At 41.3% G+C, this 20,614-nt stretch overlaps 1 protein-coding gene across 1 annotated transcript in view; it reads left to right on the top strand.

Annotated features, from left to right (window-relative positions):
• Nucleotides 1-20,614, top strand: part of cntln (centlein, centrosomal protein) — an 82,777-nt gene that overhangs the window by 13,895 nt on the left and 48,268 nt on the right. The window contains exons 9-13 of the mRNA XM_008298405.1: nucleotides 368-604; nucleotides 8,207-8,347; nucleotides 13,580-13,699; nucleotides 16,494-16,615; nucleotides 20,142-20,258. Of these exons, the coding sequence (XP_008296627.1) occupies nucleotides 368-604; nucleotides 8,207-8,347; nucleotides 13,580-13,699; nucleotides 16,494-16,615; nucleotides 20,142-20,258 (737 nt within the window). The remainder of the gene's footprint in view (nucleotides 1-367; nucleotides 605-8,206; nucleotides 8,348-13,579; nucleotides 13,700-16,493; nucleotides 16,616-20,141; nucleotides 20,259-20,614) is intronic.

Here is a 20,614-nt window from a genome sequence, read left to right as displayed (position 1 = left end):
CACAGCACTATGCAAGGGGAGCTATAGAGAGAGACATGTTGCAATTATAAATCATAAAACGGGGCTATTAAGAAACCTTTGTGGGCCTACTACATATCACCTTTTTTTGTTTATTTTCTGCTCAGCCTTTCTTTTTGCTACTTTTTCACTATTTACATCGTCTTCACCATGTATTTCTCAGTTATCGGAAATAAGTAAGCATTCATTTATGAATACATATAACAGTTTCCACATCAGCTAATTAGTATTTGGTGTCATGTTCCTCCATTTGAGATCCCGTCTCTGGTTGACTTGACTCATTCTCCTTCCTCTTCACCCTCCTTCCCTGCTTTTCCAACAGTTCTGTCTCATTTATGTTTGTTGACAGCTGTACAAGGAGTTGAGTCAGTGCTACCAGGCTCTTGTCACTAGTGAGGCCAAGCTCCGTCAGAGTCACCAGGAGCTCAGCAGCCAGTTGGCTCAGAAGGACCAACATATCTTGGAACTCCAGGCCCAGCTACAGCAACAACAGGAACAAATACAACTTCAGCAGCAACAACAGCAGCAGCAACAGACTCAGCAGACGGCCCATTACCCCCCACCAAACAGACAAACCAACCTTAAGGTAAACACTCGTCTTATTTTTTACCGTCTCTCCCACAAAGGCCCTCTTTTTGTAGACTTTATAAAGTGCATAAAAACTCTAGGCTAACAAGGGTTCTTCAATGATTCCTGCTCTGCTGCAGAAGTTGTTGAAATGTCTTATTAATTTGTGTGGGTAATGATAGCACAATTTGTATCCTTAATGTTTTTCAGAATACTGTATTTATCTTTTTCCTTACACAATAAACATTAGATTTTGTTCACTCTGTCAATCACTTGTCCGGGGTTAGTGTGTAATTGTCCTAAGGTACAGCAATGTGTAGGTGGATTAGCAGGCACAGCAGTAACTGACAAGCCCCAGCATGGCCTGTGGTGGTGGTCTTTAACTCAGAATCATTCTTTTGATATTTCTCTAGTTCACCCTTGATCTAGCCGCCTCTCTTAGCACCAGTGTCTTTTATGTCAGCTATCTGATCTTCTCTCACTCTCCGGCCTAGGCACACGTGCACTCTCTGACTTACTTACTTCATCTATCTTCTTTCCCTCCTCCCACCCAGGTAACTGGAAGTCCTTTTAACACTCTCCGGTCAGATCGTAAAGGCAGATAAGAGGTGGAGAGAGGTGATTTAATTGCAGCCCAGTAATGTTCTTGAAGATGATGTTACGGTTCTACATCTGTCAGTCACCAGGAGTTTGGCTTTGGCTCAGTAGCTTTGAACTGTCACCCCAAGCAACACAGGCCTTTAATAAGTCTTAACGATCTAGTGATAGGTGTTGGACCACACAGTGTCATTCATTTGGTGGAGAAAAGTATCTGTATCTTGTGCTCTTCAGCCACCATGGTCCATCAATATTGTAGAGCACTGCAATAGCTGTTATAAGGAGTACGTCAATCTGTTCTGCAGTATGATTTTCGCTTCAGTTTGAAATGTATCCTGTTTCCAATAACACGACTGTGGAGCTGATGCAGCTAAGATAATATTTCTGCAGCAGTTGAGTAATATCTGTGCCTCCACAGACTGTAATTTCTTAATTTGATTGGTTGATTTTCTGAAAGTGCTGCCCCCAGACTGTGGAAGTTAAAAGATATCAGCTCAAATGTTAAGTGAGTTACAATCACCCTGTCTCACTTAACCCTGTTAATTTAACCAGCGGTAAAGTATAAATGGATCATTTAGTCAGTAATTAAATACAGTACTGCAGTGTTCCTCCAGTAATTAATACTACATTTAGAGGAGATGCAGTTAGTGGTGTGTGTGTGTGTGTGTGTGTGTGTGTGTGGTCGTGCGTGTGTGTGTGTGTGTGTGTGGTCGTGTGTGTGGTCGTGTATGCATGCACGCACGTATATAGATTGTGCATACGTGTATTTGTTTTATCGCACTAATGCACTCCACCCTTTGTCTCCTTGCCACGCAGGTCAAAAAGGAAAAAAAGGTATCACACATTTCCATGGCTGAGAAATAATTACAAAAATAGCCATGTGTATAACCAAAGCTAAGAATAAATAATAACTTTTGTTTACTGAACACATGTAGCTCCTGTCTGGCTGATTTGTTTCTTTAACTTTCTTACCTACTGACATCAAAGTGAACAGATCAGGTATCCCAAGGTATAGCACTCAGTCAGGAGGGCTTTCTGTTTCCCACTCTGTAATTTCACTGACAGGTTGTGCGTATGTGTGTACGTCTGTGTCTGCGTGGGCGCGTGTTTGACGAAAGGTGTGTGTATCTGAGCACATAATCGCAAATTCTGTAACAACTTCCTCCCGAACACCTGTTAAATTCAAATGCTCAGGTTGTTAAGGCAGATTTAATTTTAATTTTAAATGTTTTGGTGGAAGTTACCATTGGAGGTGATCAAAGTGCTGATCGCAACAGGAGCACAGGGGGGAAACGCGGTGCTCATTTGAATACGGACCAGAGCGACGGCTTTGAACACCCCTCCCGCCGTGGTTTAGGTGGGGGTGGGATAAAGGAGGAGGGTAGGTGAGAGGAATAACACTCATTGTGTGTTATACTTCCATGCTGTGCACAAAGATTGACTGTCTGTTCTCTCGCGTCGTATGCCAAGTTAACTCTTTACAGGAAGCTTAACAAGACTTTACAAAGACTTAAATATGATCAGTGTTCGGTGAAACCAACTCCTCTGCCAAGCTGTCAGTTGATGTCAATCATTTCTAGTTAAATAATGTGACCTTCTATATCAATCAACCTTTATTAGATTAAGATTTCTTAAAACAGCAGTATTTCAGTATTGATAGCTATCATTATGTCTCTGCACCTGCCAAGTATGGAGGCATTACATTTTCATCGTATTTTCAGGTTGTCTGTCTGTACGTCCATGCGTGTACCTGTCCCATATTCGTGAAACCAGTGTGTCTTGATCACCTTAGGGGATGACTTTAAATTTGAGATAAACTTTTACTTGCACTAAAGGATGCACTGATTAGATTTTGGTGATCAGTGTGACTTCACAAAACACGTTTGTGATCATAACGCAAAAATGTATACACTAATCATATCAAAGTTTCACACAAGTGTCTAATGGGATAAATTTATGAAGTGATGACATTTTATATCCAGAAGATTTGGACAGACATGGACATAAACTGCATCTTGATTTCTTGAGAGGCATACCACCATAATGACATAATTATGGTTTGATTGTTGGTAATTGTGATGATGTATGAACCAGAAAGAAAAACTAAAAAATGTAGAAAATGGCCTTCTGTTTCCACAAGCAGAAAGCAACGTCTTACAATGTCTTATTTTGTCAGCCGTCAGTCCTAAATACATTAAATTTAGACAGATATAAACCAAGAAAGAAACAAATTCCCGTACTGGAATAACTAAAACCGCAGAGTGCATGGTGTTATTGCTTTATGAATGACTCACTGTTGATCCTCAAAATTGTTTAGTTCATCAACAGATCAACTAATTGTTCCTATACTACAGCACTTTTACTGTTTTTTCGAGAGTTGTATTGTGGGTACATTTGTCTGTTTGCATTCTGAAAACAGTGAAATATCTTTGTAATGTCATGCTGTAAGTGGCCTAATGCCCCAGTATTCTAGCTGTCGGGCCTGGCTGATCATCCTGCACCTGGATGACCTCCATGCACGATGAAATGCTCTCTGAACAAAATGCCAAGTTATGGAGGTTTGGGTTGCCAGGTTGGGTGGTCATCATTACAATCAGGGAGGCAGAGAGAGAGGGAGGATCCCTCATTAGTGGACAAAAAACTCACCGAATAGAACATTTAATCATTTACAACTATCTCCCTAAATGCATCATTGTATTTACAGTAGTCTTGTGTTTGGCTACTATCAGAGCTGAGCCGTGATTAAAGACCAACATTAGAATCCATAGCAGACCCTGAGGCTTTCTGGAATCATCACCACACTAAATGAGTGGTAAGCTGTTAATTGTGTGGGCAGTCATTCAAAGCACTGGTTATTCTCTCATCAACATTGGAAAGGGAAAATTAAGCATTCAATCCAGAAAAGTTTTATCTAAATATAACGGAAAGAAGCACTTGTGTCTTTTGAAATGTTTGCTGAAACTTTTTTTTTAATGCACAACACACCTGTTTCACAACAGATATTTTGACATGATGCAGTCAGAAAAGTATAGATCATGAATTTAACAATGGCTGAATTCCATTTTGTTGATTGGAGACTGGATTTGCTTTGCTTTGCGTCATTGGGGCACTAAATAGAGCAGAACCAGTGTTAGTGTCGTTTGTAGTAATGATGCATTTTAAAGTGACAAATTGGCATTTTTATGCAGATTTAGCACAAGATGTACAAAAGAACAACAGAAAACAGCAACAGGAAAGTCTCTTGTTGGCTTTTCTAAACAGATTTTTATCCTTAAACTCTTTTTTTTTTTTTTAATAAACATTTGCTTCCGGCTTGTTATTTATGTTTGTCAATCTAAACACTGTTAGATGTATAATTAAAGTACTAGTTGCACACACATGCGTGCATAAATACACCCACCATTTGCCTGGTCACCTTTGGCTTTGGTGAGGCGTTTCTTTTGATCATCATCATCATTAATAGCAAACATCAAGTGAAAATGATGAAACCCTAATTCTACAAAGAAACATGGAAACACTGTTTTCATCTAAAAACTGAACAAACAGAATTGAGTCAGCCAGTGGCTCTCTATATTGTAGTTTGTATATTTTTATTTTTATTTACTGTGCCGAACCGACATTTTCGATGTCTTTGACCTTTTGGAGCTCCATAGAATGGTATAAGGATAGATACAAGTAGGAAAGAAGAAGCATTGAATTCAGCCTGTGTATGATTTTCACCTTGAATACGTTTCAAGACACGTACAGTCGTCTCTGTTGAGATTGAGGAGAATGTGATGGGAAGGTGGCTAAGTGTGATATTTTCGTATTGACTTTCGCATTGGTCTTGTTTTGACTCAAGTTGAAGGCCTCTCCTTTACCTCAACACTCAGGACCTCCCTCAGAGTATGTTAAACATTTATTGCAGCTTGCTGCTTGTATTTACATGTCTTTCGTTTTCATATACTAAAGTTCGACTTCTTGACATGAAAATACTGTGTTACGCTTATGAGTACAAATAATGCCTACAAATTATAGTCTGATTTCTTAAAGTACCACATTTATCAACCATTCATCTTGTGTATGCTGTGTGTGTTATCAGTAAATTGTATTGTCAACTTGAGTTTGGGTATGAGTGTGTACTGGAGCTGGGCCATGTCCAGGGCCGGAGACATACTAATGACATAGACGCCAGTGGTGTGTTTTACAAGCTCAACTGCTCTCATTAGATGAGAACCTCAGTGTAGCACAGCTCGCCTCATTAATGAAGCGCAGCCATGTGCCGCTTCAGAGGCGTACACTCACTCGTTCGAGCACATACACCCGGGTCAAACAGACTGTGTGGGAGGACTCAGGGCTGTTGTACACACACACACAGAAAACATAGACGCACCTACATCCAACTTACTGTGTGCTGTCCTTCTATAAAGTCCCTTTCCACTGTGCTACCAGTTAACATGCTCATACATAAATGCACACGCACATTCTTTGAAGAATCACCATCTTGAATACAAAGTGCACTTGGCCTGGTGGGGAGCATCCACCTTATAGCCCTCACTTCGCAGGCCTATCCAATCACTTTGTTTCCACAGATGTGTGTGGAAGTGATCCTGTGAGCTTGTATTTGTGTATTCATGCTGTCGTGTGTGTGTGTGTGTGTTTGTGTGTGTGGGGTGGGGGCCCCTCCTGATTATAGCTACTCCATAATTAACAGTGATCAGATTTGTTTTGTGGCATAAATGGTGCATGTGTAGAACATTAGGCCTGGCAAGTCTCATTTCAAATTCAGCTCAAGGGCTCGGCAGCAGACGGGTCACGAGCTTCAGGGAGCACAATCACAAGCCTCGCTCCATATGGTCCTGCCTGCCGCATCCTCACCAGCGAGGGCCGCGAGTGCCAGACAAGTTCCCCCAAGAACCTAATCGTGTTCAGTAATTACCAAGACCGGCTTTTCTCCTTTTTTCCCTCCCTCCCTCAGCCTCCTTCCAATCTCTTGCTCTTTTTTTCGCTACACCTGCATACGCTCTTCTTCCCTTTTAGTCTCGTGCTCGCTCCCTGTCTGTTGGTTTCACTAAGCTGCTTGTAATATGTTTATTTTTTCCCTTTTATATCTTTGCTCCTTCATGGTTTCCATGTTTTTCTGTTTTCTGCTGGATAAAAATCAGGATGGGGACAAGAGAGATTGCAAGAGGAAAGAAAGTCAGACACTCCCACATCAGTTAATTTCTAAATTGCTTTATGTGGCTGATGCCGAAAAACGCACTCCATCCTCCTGCCTGCCTGGAAATTATAAATAATTGTAACAGATGCGCCAATATGGCCGGCCTCCAATAAACGAGGCCCCAGATAATTTGACCAACCCCCTTTGACAGGCCAATTTAATAAAACATGAACAAAATCTTCCTCACTAATAATTTATCATCCCCTCTCCTCCCCTTTGGTTAAAGTTGATTACCCTGGCAGTTAACAAGGTCACGCCCAGATGCCAGGTTTCTGATAATGCAATCAGGACTTGTTGGAAAAAAGGTGATGACATCCTGCGTGGTTTTCTTCACGACCTGGCCTCCCAGTACAACACGGTTGTGAAGGCCTTTGTTTGTCAAAAGGCTTTGATTTGATGTGTTGAGTAGAAGTGTTGTTGATAGCAGCAGGCGAGGCTGTTCGCTCGGTGTTTCACACCTTTTTATTAAGGATTTAAGAAGAGACAGGTGTGAATATCTGCAGGTGATAGAGGTATGTGGGTGTATAAGTGTTAATGTCACGGTAAAAAGCTTTGACTAAGTCTATACAAACTGTATATACAGCACATGTCCTTTGGCAATAGAATGCAACTGTCTCAAAAACTAAATTCATGCTTATCACTTCAAACTATAATATGTTTGTGTACACAGACCGTCATGATAGGCCATATAAAGTGTTCATATCAAAAGCAGCAAAAGTTTGAAGATTAAAATGAAAGTGACATATACTTTACAAAGTCTATACATGCACAGTTGTACTCTAGGATTTTGTGGGCGTGTATGCGTAACAACTTGCTCCTCTGTAGGTTGTTCCCTAATCCTTGTCCCCTTCAGTTTGTCTTGGTTGTTGATGCTGTGTGCTGAGGTGTAAAGAAGCTGCTGGATAGTAGCTCAGAGACACAGTCAGTCTTTTGAATTACTCACTGGTTATTGTTAGAAAGTTTTACATTTGAGTTGCTTTTGTGTGTATGTGTTGCAGCAGAGTTGTGCTTTAACATCAGTGTGTCACATTCAAAACTTTGTCAACTTTCCTTGGAATAATTTTCACCTCTGCCATGGATTCAGTAAAAGGTGGAATTAAAGGTTGCTTGGTCGCCCACTAATCTGTTAAGATTTGAATGTGCCTCTGATCTAACTGTGAGCTCATCTCTGACTCGGTGGGGAACAATTGCATTGAAGTGTATTCAGATGTATGTCAGCTGGCAAATTGGTCTATCCTATTTATGTGCTGTTTTCTGTAAACTGCAATTTAAAGTCATAGAGAGGAAAACAGAAAGTACACAAAGACTACAACTTGTATTGAAGCTTGTGTTTTGTATTAACTATTAATATTATTTTTAGAATTTGGCAATATTAACAACTGCTAAAATTTACCATTATATGTTTTTGATTGTTTGATAATTCCCAACGAAAAATAAAATCTGTTTTACAGTGGGTATTGACTAGGAAGCAGTCTGAGCAGTATGTATTCTAAACTTAAGCAAGTCTATAATTTTGAAGTGAAAAATCAGAAACAAACTTTTTAAGATCCGTTTACAAGTCACAAGTTATGGATCATTAATGACCTGTCTGTAGCCCCTTGAGAGTATAGATTTGTTGAGGTTCACATTACACAAGATGTTTACTTTCTAAACTGTTGAACTGCTCAAATTTAGAGCATATTGTAGACAATTTTGTTTTCTAGCATATGCTTAACAAAATCAAGGCTGTCACCAAACCAGTTCCTCTTACCTCTAAGTCTGTCTTATTTTATCTGTCTCACAAACACAGTCACTGTCTTTTTTTTTTTGTTTGTTTTGTTACAGGCTGTGGTGTCCGAGCAGTCCGATGCTGCGGCTCAGGGCTCTGGCCCTAACTCTGACCAGGTCTCCACGCTAAGTTCAGATCTTAGGCCAGAAGACAAGAATTTCCATCACAGATCTACCAGCTCTGTCAGAAGACAGCAGGTATGTCAGCACACACTACTGGCAATTATGTCAAAGACAGCACGTGGGTGAGCAGCTAACATGACCACACTTATCCATTACCATTTTGCTCACATTAGATCAAAGCCATAGAGAAGGGATATAAAGGAAACGGTCTGTTGAGAATCATGTGATTTATCAGACCCAGCCTCTGCCAACCTTTGTCCTGAGCTTCCCAACACACACACACAGATGCCCCTCCTACTGTGACCAGGTCGGCGTGTGCTGCTGGTTTCACGCATGCCTTGGGCTCAGGCACTGGCTAATTTACCGCTTCAGCAGTACATTATGAAAAAGAAAGAAGCTTTTGATCTTCTCAGTATTCAACTCATAAGTTTGGCAGGACATGTTTCTAGATGGCCTCACTCACTCGAAAGCTGGCCTGAAGACACATTGTTTGATTTATACCGCTGTCCTCATTATATCTTAAATCCAAGTGCTTCTGTTCTGGCACTTTATACATGTAATGTAATTATATTGTGCAAAATAAATAAATAGTATTGACATGATTTGATGTGCTTTCCTTTCCTACAGGTTCTGCTATGTTTGCCCAAGGACACACAGCTCACACACACACACACAATCAGTCTGTTGTTATGCACCGACAATTTATTATTAAGAAATGTGCCAGTGTTGATTCTGTTGCTGATACCTTAAATCAAAGCGGGACTGTAATGCAGCTTTCACCCAATACATTTTTGATACTTAATTACACTGAATATAAACATGAATCATAATTGGATTTACTGAAGTGTACATCAGTGCGTCTGTTGTCCTTTTCAATTGGAACTTAACTCGACTACGAAAAGGCACTCCCAAGTGTCACTTGATTTAATACTATCGTTATTTCTGCCCCTGACCACACATACACTCACACTTTCACTGCGTACATATGTATACAAATGAGATTTTATTGCTGGTACATGATCTTATCGCAGCTGCTTGCCCAACATTTATGAAGAAATATTTTAAACAAGGGACTGAGCGTGCGAAAGCTTCAAATCAAATGAGGCTATAATTTAATTGAATAGAAGTTTAATATATAATTTTAGGTTTCAAATTCTGTTTCTTTTTGAACGCTTTCTGTTTTAGTTCCTAGTATTTCTTGAGTCATGACTACACAGCATTGACTCTACAAAGCTGCTAGTACTGCGCACATTCTTCCAGTGGCGTGTTCATGCTACTCTCCCAATATGTGATCCTCCTACTCACCACTGACTTTAGAGTTCTATAACCTAAAGTTATTACTTTTAGGCTCGTATACGTTATGTCAGTTTCATAAGCCATGTTCAGCTTCAATGTAAAAACATGAACGTTTTTAGTAGTTGTGATTGCTTCTTAATATACAAATATAATGATGGTCCAAAGAAACCATAAACTGTTATGCTTCATTACACGCCATTTAAACAGTAATAGTGGTCTGCAAGGTCAAAAGCTGATAAAACGAGCCTTCTGTGCAGCCTACTGCTACCACCTAGGAAACAATTTGCAGCTATTTTAGTAAGTGCCCAAAGTGAAAGGTGATTATTGACCGAGGTGACGAGCATCTCACAGTGGTACGTGGTTCACAATTTGCTACATACAGTAAGTAATAGAATAATGTTGATTGTTTTGGAAAAGATGCTTGTTTGTCTTCCAAGGAAATAACTTTACTGTGTGTGGACTTTAGTGATGAAACTTAAATTTGTCTGGAAAAATACCTATTTGAAGTAAATAATCTATAGTGATTTAAGCAATCAGTGATTAATAGAATGTATGTTTATTCATATTTACCTAATTTAAAACCGCTTGAAGTTTTATCTTAGAAGATGCATTTGTGAATTTATTTAACAAGTTATTACTTTGAGTGCTCTGCTTTTAAGCATGACCTAACATATAATCAAACGTGTGGTTTTTAAAGTTAACAAAACAAAATATTCACCCAGACATTTTGTTATGAACTGGCTCCTCCATACGTGCATCTCCACAACATATTGTCCAACAAACACTTTCAATCCTCTGGCTCTTACATTAGTCAGTTGTTTAGCAGTGTGTCTTGGGCTTCTGAAAAAATCCCCCCCTTTAATATTTTTTTTCAGATAATGTACATTTGCTTTGAGCTTGTGTGTGAGTCCACACGTTTATCAGGTGATGTATGTCTGTCTGTCTATGTATGTGTGTTGTGTTTTGTTTGTGTGCATGTGTACAACATCCGTTTTCATTGAGCAACGAGAACAAGTTTATCTTTAAGAGCTTCAGACACTCGCATGACATGCTGCTGCAATCATAAAGAAGCCTATTGATGACAGTGACCCCTCTCTCTGGAAAATGGAGAGAGAGAGGTGCAGGGAGGAGGGAGGTGGACGATGAAATGTTTCTTCTTTGCTCCACTGACCTCTCAGTAAATAAGAGTTTTACTTTAGCTGGAATACAGACTCTATTTAGATACAGGCCTTTCTCCTCATTTTCCTCCTACTATATGCCCTCTGCCGCTGCATCTGCATTGCGCACTCATGTTTACAAAGCCGTTAAGGGCGCTGTGCACAGGTCAATCCATGGCCACCAACCAGCTGCTGAGCTGAGGTAGACAGCGGGGACAACTTTCTTTGCCTCATAATCTCTGCTTTTTTATCTTTCAGGCCTGTCTTATGGATAATTAACATCAGTGCCACAGTATAAAGCTTTCCATACCAACAAAAGACATTCCTATGTCTTCTGGTCCTGCAGCAGACAGGGGTCCAACTTGGACAGAGAGGACATCTGCACCAAATTTTAGTCATTTGTCAGTGTCTCCATCTCATTTTACTCCTTCAGACAAACCACAAAGCATTTTGTCTCCTGTTTTTCTCACCTGCAGTGAAACAATAATGGCTATCATTCAGCTTACTGTTAAATATATACTCCACAAAATGTATTTCTACCTGAAAACCAATTAAGAGTTCATCCTCAAAAAGTCATACTTTGTAATTGGTCATCTTTACTTTTAAGTTTAGAGCTTTTAGTTGGTTTGGATTCCCCTTTTGGCCCCTGTGTTTCCCCCTTGTACGTACAGACTAAGCCAGTTGGCCTGCCACTCATCAGGAATATGCAGATCAATCTGCTAATTAGTTGCATAGAGTCATTAAGGCTGAGTTAGAACACATGGTTGGCACCCATGCAGGCATGTTAGCAGAACCTGGCGCACCAGGTCACTGGAGTCAACTATTGCCCCAGGGCACATTCCCAAACACACTGACATACATATACATTACTGTCATAGGAAATGTGCATGCTGTAGTAGTAAAACGAATATAAACATGTTCTCGCCAGTTAAGTGAAAAAGCAGCAAAATTATATATGTTTTTTAAATCCCATTTTTGAAACATGAATAGTAGCATTTTTCAGCAATTGCTATCAAATGTACAGTATTTGAGTTCTGTAGATGCCTCTCTATACAGCAGTTTTCACTGTTACTGGTAAAGCCTGCCTTTTCTGTGAAAGATTTAAATTGCAGACCCGTACACAGAGCATTTACAGACAACCATGCAAACAGGTCAGAATCAGTTGCTTGCATGCATGTCAGTGTTACCATTTCACAACAACATTTGATCATAGGTTAAGTATTATCTGCTATAAGACATGGCAGTCCTCCGTTTGTTTGCTGCTTTTGATTTTTGAATTACCTTTTTGTACTTGCAGTAAATGCTGCAGTAGGGATGCAGACTTTAAACAAAATGATTTGTGGATGGTGGGCCAAGTTAACAATAAATAATTGATAAATCGTTAATATTAATGAAATACAGGGGACATTTTCTCATATTCTGTTTTTTTAATTTTTTTTTTTAAAGGTTTTTAAGCCACAAAATGGACTCTGTTGAATTAGGAATTTTAAGAGCAGATGATTTAAAGATAAGGTTGCTTGAATTATAAATTCAATAGCAAAAAATAATGACTTAATTTAAAATTACTACACAGTGATTGGCCTGACAAAATCAAAAATGCAGAACAAAGGAGCAGCAGTCCTCAACCTTAAATATCCTGTAACATTATTTGTCTCTTCACAGCAATTTGGTATCAAAATAATCACCACAGCCGATCTACATGAAGTGACGTATTTTCTGATGTGCATTTCCCTCGTCTTCTGTGTTATCTCTCAGATTAATTTTGTTGATAAGTTGTTAACGACAAATAATCCATTGACAAGGAATCATTAACATCTTTACTCCCAAAGCATGTCCTCTACTCCCAGTGGATGTTACTTGTCCTGGGACTTGAGTTATTTATACTCTTGTTGTTTTCAGCAGTAACAACAGGTGTCGCCAAATCAAAATGGGCTCAGATATTTAGTTCCATAACTAATAGACAACAAAGCTTGTCAACATCCATCAAAACACAGTTTTAGAGGGTGAGGTGTTACTGATCCACTATCCTATCATTAACCTCCCCACTTCACCATCACCTCCTCCTGTACTCCTCATCTACGTCTGCCCAAGGACTGTTGTGCATTTAGTCGCATTGCATATTTTAGCTTGCCATCTGGTCAGCCCTGCCTGGCACTACAGGGGGCCTTCTATCCTCTCATATTCATATTCCGCTAGCATATTGTTCCCACTGCTTTTCTACCGCGCGGCCCCAGCACTTCTTCATTTCTTTATTTATTTCTACAGAAGAGGCTGGCTAGCAAACTGCACCCCCTCCTAATCGGCGGCTCTTCCAGTTGTCCTATCAAGTGTAACCTGGAGGCCCCTAGTAGAGCAATTAGAGCGGCCTCCCTGCCCACCTCTTGTAATGAAGCCCAGCACATTCTGGAATCTATAGCCCCTTTAGTCTCCCCTAATGGGACATCATTATTGTCAAAGAAACAATGTAAATGGAAATGAACATACTCATTAGCCAGTCGCAGGGAGAAACCTTTGCTGCTCTCAGCTTGCAACTCCTGCTTCCAAACACACATACATGCAGACACACACACACAAAAGTAAACCTCCTCCCTTCAGCTTCTGTGGACTGCTGCTCCAGCTTGCTTTATTCCTCTGGCAGCCTGTTTGTTTGTGTGTGCATATGTGTGTACCAAAGAAGACAATGTTCATGTTTTACTCAAGGTGAGAGGGGAATGGAATGAACATGGATAATTCCATTATTGGCATTCACTCAGTGTTTCTACAGATGTTAATTGCTGCATGGGTTTGTGCCTGTCCGTGTAAGTGAAGTGTGCTCAAGTTCTCACCCCAGTGCTTCTTTGCTTACCTGTCCCAGGGTGCACCTGTGCAGCGGTCCAGGTCTCTGTCCCCAGCCAGCAGTGTGGAGTTGGGAAGTGGGAGGAGAAAAGGAGCAGTGAAGAGGATTCAAGACCTTGAGGAGCTGCTGCAATTGAAGGTAACTATTCGCTAATGTACATAATATCTTTGTCTTTTCCCTTTTTTTTTTTTTTTTAAAACCTTAATCTATTTATCCCCAATTCCTTTTTTGTTTTTTTTCAGCATTTACACTTCCGTTGTATGTCCTTTGATTTTTTTGCATCAAGTTTGCATTTTCAGTTTTAATCTTTTGCCCCAATTTTCTCCCCACATATCAGTGTCTGTTAACTAGCAGGGACTTTGAGGTACTTAAAGGTATTATTTATGAAATAAGGCACATTTATTGGCGTAAAGTGGCGTCCATTTATAGTGTGATGCACTCGACAGGCGTAATGGAGCTGCTTGTTGCTGTTACCACGATCTTACAATTGCTGCTATCAGCTGCTGGGTTGTAGAGAGGTCTGCAGCACTGTAACAGTCGTGTTTCCAAAGGGTTCAATTGCACTACTGCTGCCATTGCCTCCTCCATGACCTTCTTCTACAGTGTCTTTCACACACACATACATATATGTGTGCACACACAAACAGAGTGTGCGTAGGCAGCAAAGCAGCAGGAGAGGAGCTGCTCTGGTGAAAGTGGATGCAGCAGGGTTTTTTTTCCTTAAACGAATCAGCTTTATTGGTCTTTTAACCTTCACATGTTCCGTGATGTTCTTCTCACACTATTCTTCATTTCTACGTCTTATTTGCTTCTCAGATTGACTCCAAGCAAAAGTTAATTTTCACCTTAAACCTATGTTTCTTTTGGGGTCTCAAAATTTGACTTTCTGTTGTTTTTTTATGCCAGGAAAATATATTTCCAATTTCCTTTGGACTTTCACCTAAACCTGTCCTCCTTAGTGCCTTTCCTTATCCTTTCCATCAGCTGACCAGCGAGTGAGTGTGTGATTATGCAAAGGTCATCTCCCTTTGAACACAGTCCCAGGAACACATTAGGCACCATTTCCTTGTCAGATCTGAAGTGCCTGAATTACATCACAGGCAGACACCTAGACAGTAATGCCCAGCATAGCTGCAGACAACACGCATGACTGTCTTAGTTAATGGTGCCATTTACTTGTCTGCCGGTTGAGAGGCATTTAGCAAACGTATGCACAGAAAAACGTGACCACATTAATGAGGGCATTAGTTCAGAGCGTGATTTAGTGGTTTTGTCCTTTGCCTGATTTTGGCAGTAAGCCGCATGCACTCCATCAGCGGCGCTTGAGATCTTACCTTCAACCTCTTACTACTGTACTTCGCTCTGTCCAGTTCATTGTTCTGCAGTTGATCCTTTGCAGTTCTTTCCAATAGAATGCTTTTCAAATTGGGTACAGCAGCCATACCATTGACATGTTGACCTTAGCAGCTAACAGCAGACAAACAAACAATTCGCTTAATAATGGCATCCTTTTTTTTCTTCTGTACACTTTCAACTAAAAAGTAAAAAGTAGCTGTTGCTGTGTAATTATTTTTCAGCTTGAGAACGTCCACAGATGTGTATGCTGGCTGAGTAAGGGTGTGTATTGATCGGTGGGCAAGGGTCTGTGGCCTTATGACCAGCGCTAGGCTGCCCAGGGGAAGCTCTATAAGGAGCCTGGGAAGCCATGATGTGGCTAATGCCCTGCCACTTGCTCCTTCCCACCCCCCTACCCCTCCATCAGTCAGCCCACAACTCTTCTGTGTCCTCCCTCAGCTCCTAGTTCCACCAGTTAACACTGCTCTGGTCTGGCCCCTTTCATTAGAGCCTTGTTTTTGAGAGGTCGGGGGCTGCTTGAAGGGGCTGAGGATGTCTTGCAGATGTCCTCTGTGAATAATCCACACTAGGGAAAATCCATACTTGTCACATTGGCAATGTGGAAGTGCATTGCGCGTGTGTGCACAGCCGTTGTGTGTCCAGTCCATGTTTGTGTGCTCTCTCTGTTCTCTTTGTCCTTGTTAATAATAACAGGGCTGAGGGCTCGCATTTCCCTCTCTGCAGGGTAGCCGTGTCATATCAGCAGTAAACAAGCTCCTTCCCTTCAGAAAGCGCTCGACAACTCTCCCTAGCCCTGGCCACTCAAGCAGAAACCTGTCCTGCACTCTTCCTTTCACTTTTCCTTTGGCTTCGCTCTCTCTCTCTTTCTTCTCTTTCTAATTTCTCTGTTCTCTGTCTTTCTCTTTCCTCTACTTTCGTGGCCTGACTTTCTCTCTTTCCTTACTCTCTTTCCACCTCTGTTTGTCCTGCCTGTTGAAAGTATTTTCTCCATCGCCCTCGCTGTTAAGGTCAATGTGATGGGGAGGAGGGGTGCCCCTGACAAGAAAAATCTATATGTTGTCTTCTCTTACTCCTTCTTTAAAGCAGGAGCCCAATCTTGCTGTGTTTTAATAGCTGTCAACAACAGTGTCAGCAACAAACCCACCACTACAACCCCCACATCACAACACATGCTGGTCATCAGTTGGTAACTCCAGTGAGTGAGTTTCTTTCTTTCACACATGCGTGAAGGGTGTGTGCGCCTAAGCATGTACATGCTGCTTGGTGTTCTGTAGCACCACTGACTTGTCATGTAAATGCCGTCCTTTAATGATGTCTCAGTTGCCCAGTAAGAGTCGAGGCACTTGTCCGGGACGAACAGAAGGAGCGAAATAAATCTGAACCTGCTGGTTTCTGTCAGGCAGAGATATTTTAGCTGCGGACCAGTTTAAACATGTAGATGGTGAGGGGCTTTTCTTAGAATTCCTAGCACACTGCTGTATTAGTACACATGAATGAAGCTGACTCCCTCATTATGTTTCATTTGACTTGCACAACTTTTGAAGAGAAAAAACTGATTTTGTCACTGTTCTTACAGATGGAGGAGAATGAGGAGCTGAGAAAGGCTCATCATAATCGCCGTGAACGCCTGTGTTTGATTCAGACGAACTATAAGACAGTAAGAGATCAGCTGAAAGAGTTGGAGAAATCAAATGGCCTGTAAGTACAGAGTTTATATATAGCATTCATACATCAGGAAAAATAGGTTTAAATACATATTGTACAATTATACAGGACCTGATGTTGTACAGACAATGGATCTATAAATCTCAAAACCTGTGCATACACAAAGCAACTTGGATAACTTCCATTTGCACCAGCAGCAGTGTGTAAAAGACATTTCAAAGCATATAACTCATCTTGCCTTATGTTGAAAGCCCATGTGAAACAGTACAACCCCCTGAAACTACTCACAAATAGTCTTAGGGCCCCATTGCTCTCCACATGTTGTCTGACAAGACCTGAGTGGTGGATTTGGGATTCTAGGAGAAATTCCTCCCTTTGCCTTTGAAAAGCTCAGAGGTTTTAAGCTCAGTCAATTTGGGCCGTTTTGTGCCAAGTGTATGTGCGCTTCTGCGTCTCTCCTCCCTCAGCGTTCATTAAGATGTAAGAGCCAGAGGCTGGAGGTGTCTGGTCCTGGGGGTGCAAGGTGTTTGAGAAGGCCTGTGGAGGAGGATGGAAGAGAGAGGAGGGAACAGGGCCATTTCCTGCTTCGACCTGTTATCTTCACTAGAAACCACAGGATATTTTACACATTGGAAAATGTCATTAGCATAAGGATCTGTTCTTTCTATTGTCTCACTCAGTCTTTTCCCACTTTTCTGTCCGTTTCCTCTCTCCACCAGCATCACTGAGGCCATTTAAAGTGTAGCAAAAGGTGCATATGTTTGGTGGCCGTGCGGGAGCAAAGTGTTGACCCCGTCAGCTGTTTTCTCTCTGGGTTAATTAAAGAAAACAGCAGTGCAATGTGAGCCCGTGTGAAAGTGGAGTGAGTGAGAGAGCATGTTCAGCCCTAGGCTCGACTCGGCTCATGTTAGCTCAGTGCGGCTCAACAGCATGTGTCTGAGACAGTGGGAACAAAGACAGAGATGTAGACAGAGAGCTTCAACACCGGTTGTGCCACTGTTACACATTTAGGAGGTTATCAAAGAAATGCTATGTCTAGTGAAACAGTGTACATTTATCAAGGTCTGCATGATAAACCTGATTTTTTGGGGGGGGAGAAACAACAGCATGTTATGTCCCAATAACGAGACAAACATGGCTTGGGTCATAAGTATAGAAGGCCTAATACTAGAGTTTGTATTGTAATGTATTGTGTCAGTTTATCTGTACTTCATGACTGATTTGACATGAAATTGATGCAATAGGCAGCTTTGCCCTTTTCAGTCAGAGCGTTCCATGGCACCAGCCAGTGCCAGTCACTCAATGTTATGATCTTGGCATTCATTTGGCATTAAGCCACATCCTTAAATAGCTGTTAAACCCACTGGGGTAATGCCAGCTTGAATGAGAGACAATAGAAAATGACTTAAATACTCCCATTAGTGCTCGGAAATCAGGGCCCTAACAAGTCAGTGGGGATAGGCGTCGAGTCTCATTGCATTTTGAGCTTGTTAGGGATTTCCCAGTAGCTTCCATGCTGTGTTGTTGCCTTTTTGGAAAGATGCGGGGGGTCGGTTTTGTTCCCCTTTTGTGTGCAGGACCAAAAGACAAGAAAACAAAACAACCTCCCTGTGTACCTGCCATACACGTATACCTGTCGTTACAAATACTTCATGTATATATATATACACACATACATTCAATAACATCCACATGTGTTTCCCTCATATTTTCATCTCCCATCAGCAAAGTATTGATTTAGAATCGGACAATTGGTTGCTGTATGGCCAGCTGCTGAGTGATATCAATAGTGTGTGTAATAGCCAGTCCCACCCAAGACAGATGTACCAGCCAATCACAAAGCAGACGAAGGATCCTTTAGCTCATCGGTATGCAAACAGTGAGCAGTTGGCCAGTCCCAATGAAACCACCCTGCCATTCACCATTACTGTACCACCATATTTTCCCAAAATGGCATGAAGGAGAGGGGAAAAAGCCAACTTCTTATTTATATTAGAGAAGGGAAAAAGTTTTTTAATCAGACTGGGGATGATGGGGGTGAGCAAATAAAATTAAAGGTTATTAAAGCATCCGTACTCTGATCAAAGTTGCGCCCATAAACAGATTCCCCCTGATTCAGAGCAATTAGCCGCAGCAGCACGGAAAAGTTCTCTCTATTTCCTCCTGCTTAATAATGGAAACTAGGAGATACCATAGGGGAGGATGCACTGAGGCCTGAAGAAGATAGCTCTCTCATGGCTCCATGTTCAACAGCTTTTAGGCCCACTGTAAACAAATTAAAATGTATAAAGCTTTACCATGACTTAATAAAGCTTCATACACCTTTCTTAAGCAATGCAGTTGATACACTGCAAAAGTAAAAATCACAGCAAGAGAATTAAAGCAGAGTCGTGGATACAAGATCATGTACTTGAACGGCTCTAGGCACCGTTAATGGAGTTTAGGCTACATTCACTGTGCGCTTGCAGTGGAATAAGTGTATCAGTCTCTGTGCCCAAACAGTACAGTGAGATTATCCATTAAATAGCTTTGCTCTCTGGGAAACTAACAAAAGCCCATAGATAGCACACATATACAGTCACACATATACACTACAACGAAGTTCAAGGGCTTCAAATTGCTCACAGGGGCATTAGCAGTATTAAATGAAAACATTTGCCATTCCTCAGTAGCCTCCAACTCCCAGGCACCAGGGTTTAACTAGTATTAGCGTAGTGTGGCGGCGTCTACATAGCCAATAATGACCAGTGGAAAAGGAGCCCTCCGCAATAGCAGTGACCCTCACAATCCATTTCCACACCTCTGCCACATTGATTGAGTGAAAATGAGAAACTGTAGTGTGTGTGTGTGTGTGTGTGTGTGTGTGTGACAAAAATGGTATTCTCTTCTCATCTGCTACTTTTGCAATCTGTGGATTTCTCACTAAAACCTGTTTTAGTTTGCAAATGAAAGGCTAATTGGAATTGAATGTGTTGGGCTAAGGCTGATTGATGACTTGGATGTGTGCAGGGATGCAGTTGGGGGCAGTAGGGATAGTGTGTGTGTATGTGTGTGATTTTGAAGGGGAAGTTCAATGGAGGCGGCAGCTACTGAGCACAAAGTGTCATTAAGTATTCATAAGTGAGGTGTACACATTTGAATGACCTCGTTTGCAAGTGTGTTTTTGCCATTATTTACATTTGCATGGCACACAGGGAATGCTCCACTGCCCTGCCACACGGGCAGTGCCCTGGGCTTTAACAAACATGCATACGTGTGTACATGATTTGCCACTGAAATGTCAAAGTCAAGGCTGCTCATTTGAATACTGCTAAAGATGGCTGAATAACAAAAACAGAGTGAGACTAAGGGGCCTCGTTACCCCATGTGAATTGGCCAGAGGCGGCAAGGTGATGTACAGTACCAACCATTTTCCCTTGTTAGCATGTTTGCTTTCCATGTGTATGTGCCAAGTGAGGCTGTTTGTTTAATTTTATATTACATTTGCTTGCCCATACATTTGCATTTTGTCTTCTTATATATATATATATATTGTGTGCGTGTGTTTATGTGTGTCCAGGTCAGGTGGAAGGATACAGCATGCAGCGCCATGGCAGCTTCGACAGGAGAACAGTGATGCTGTGTGGAATGAGCTGGCCTACTTGAAAAACCTCAACAGGAAACTCTCCCTTGAAAAGTAAGTCACCTGTGGTCAAAATTGTCTGCCTGAAAAATAGATAAAACCAGCAGTGGTTATTTGAGTGCATGTGCACGCATTTGTGTAAAACAGTTTTGTTTTATTTTTTTTTCTCTTACACGCGTACACGCTTGCTGACATGTACTCCCACTGTCCCTTTTTGTTTGTGGGTGTTAAAATTTGAATGTGCCCTTCCCAACTTCACAGCTGCCATCTAGCCCTCCACATCATTACCAGCCAGCAGGGGCAAAAGCAAGATCATTAGACTCTGCTCATTTGTAAAATTGGCTGCCCAAAAATTCACACATAAATGTGCAGGAAGTAAAGTCACATTTTAAGAATCCCAGTGTAACTGA

Source organism: Stegastes partitus, unplaced genomic scaffold, assembly GCF_000690725.1.
Source record: "Stegastes partitus isolate 25-593 unplaced genomic scaffold, Stegastes_partitus-1.0.2 Scaffold1314, whole genome shotgun sequence".
Taxonomy (NCBI): domain Eukaryota; kingdom Metazoa; phylum Chordata; class Actinopteri; family Pomacentridae; genus Stegastes; species Stegastes partitus.
Note: the sequence above shows the minus strand (reverse complement) of the source record. Positions and strands in the feature narration are given on the sequence as shown.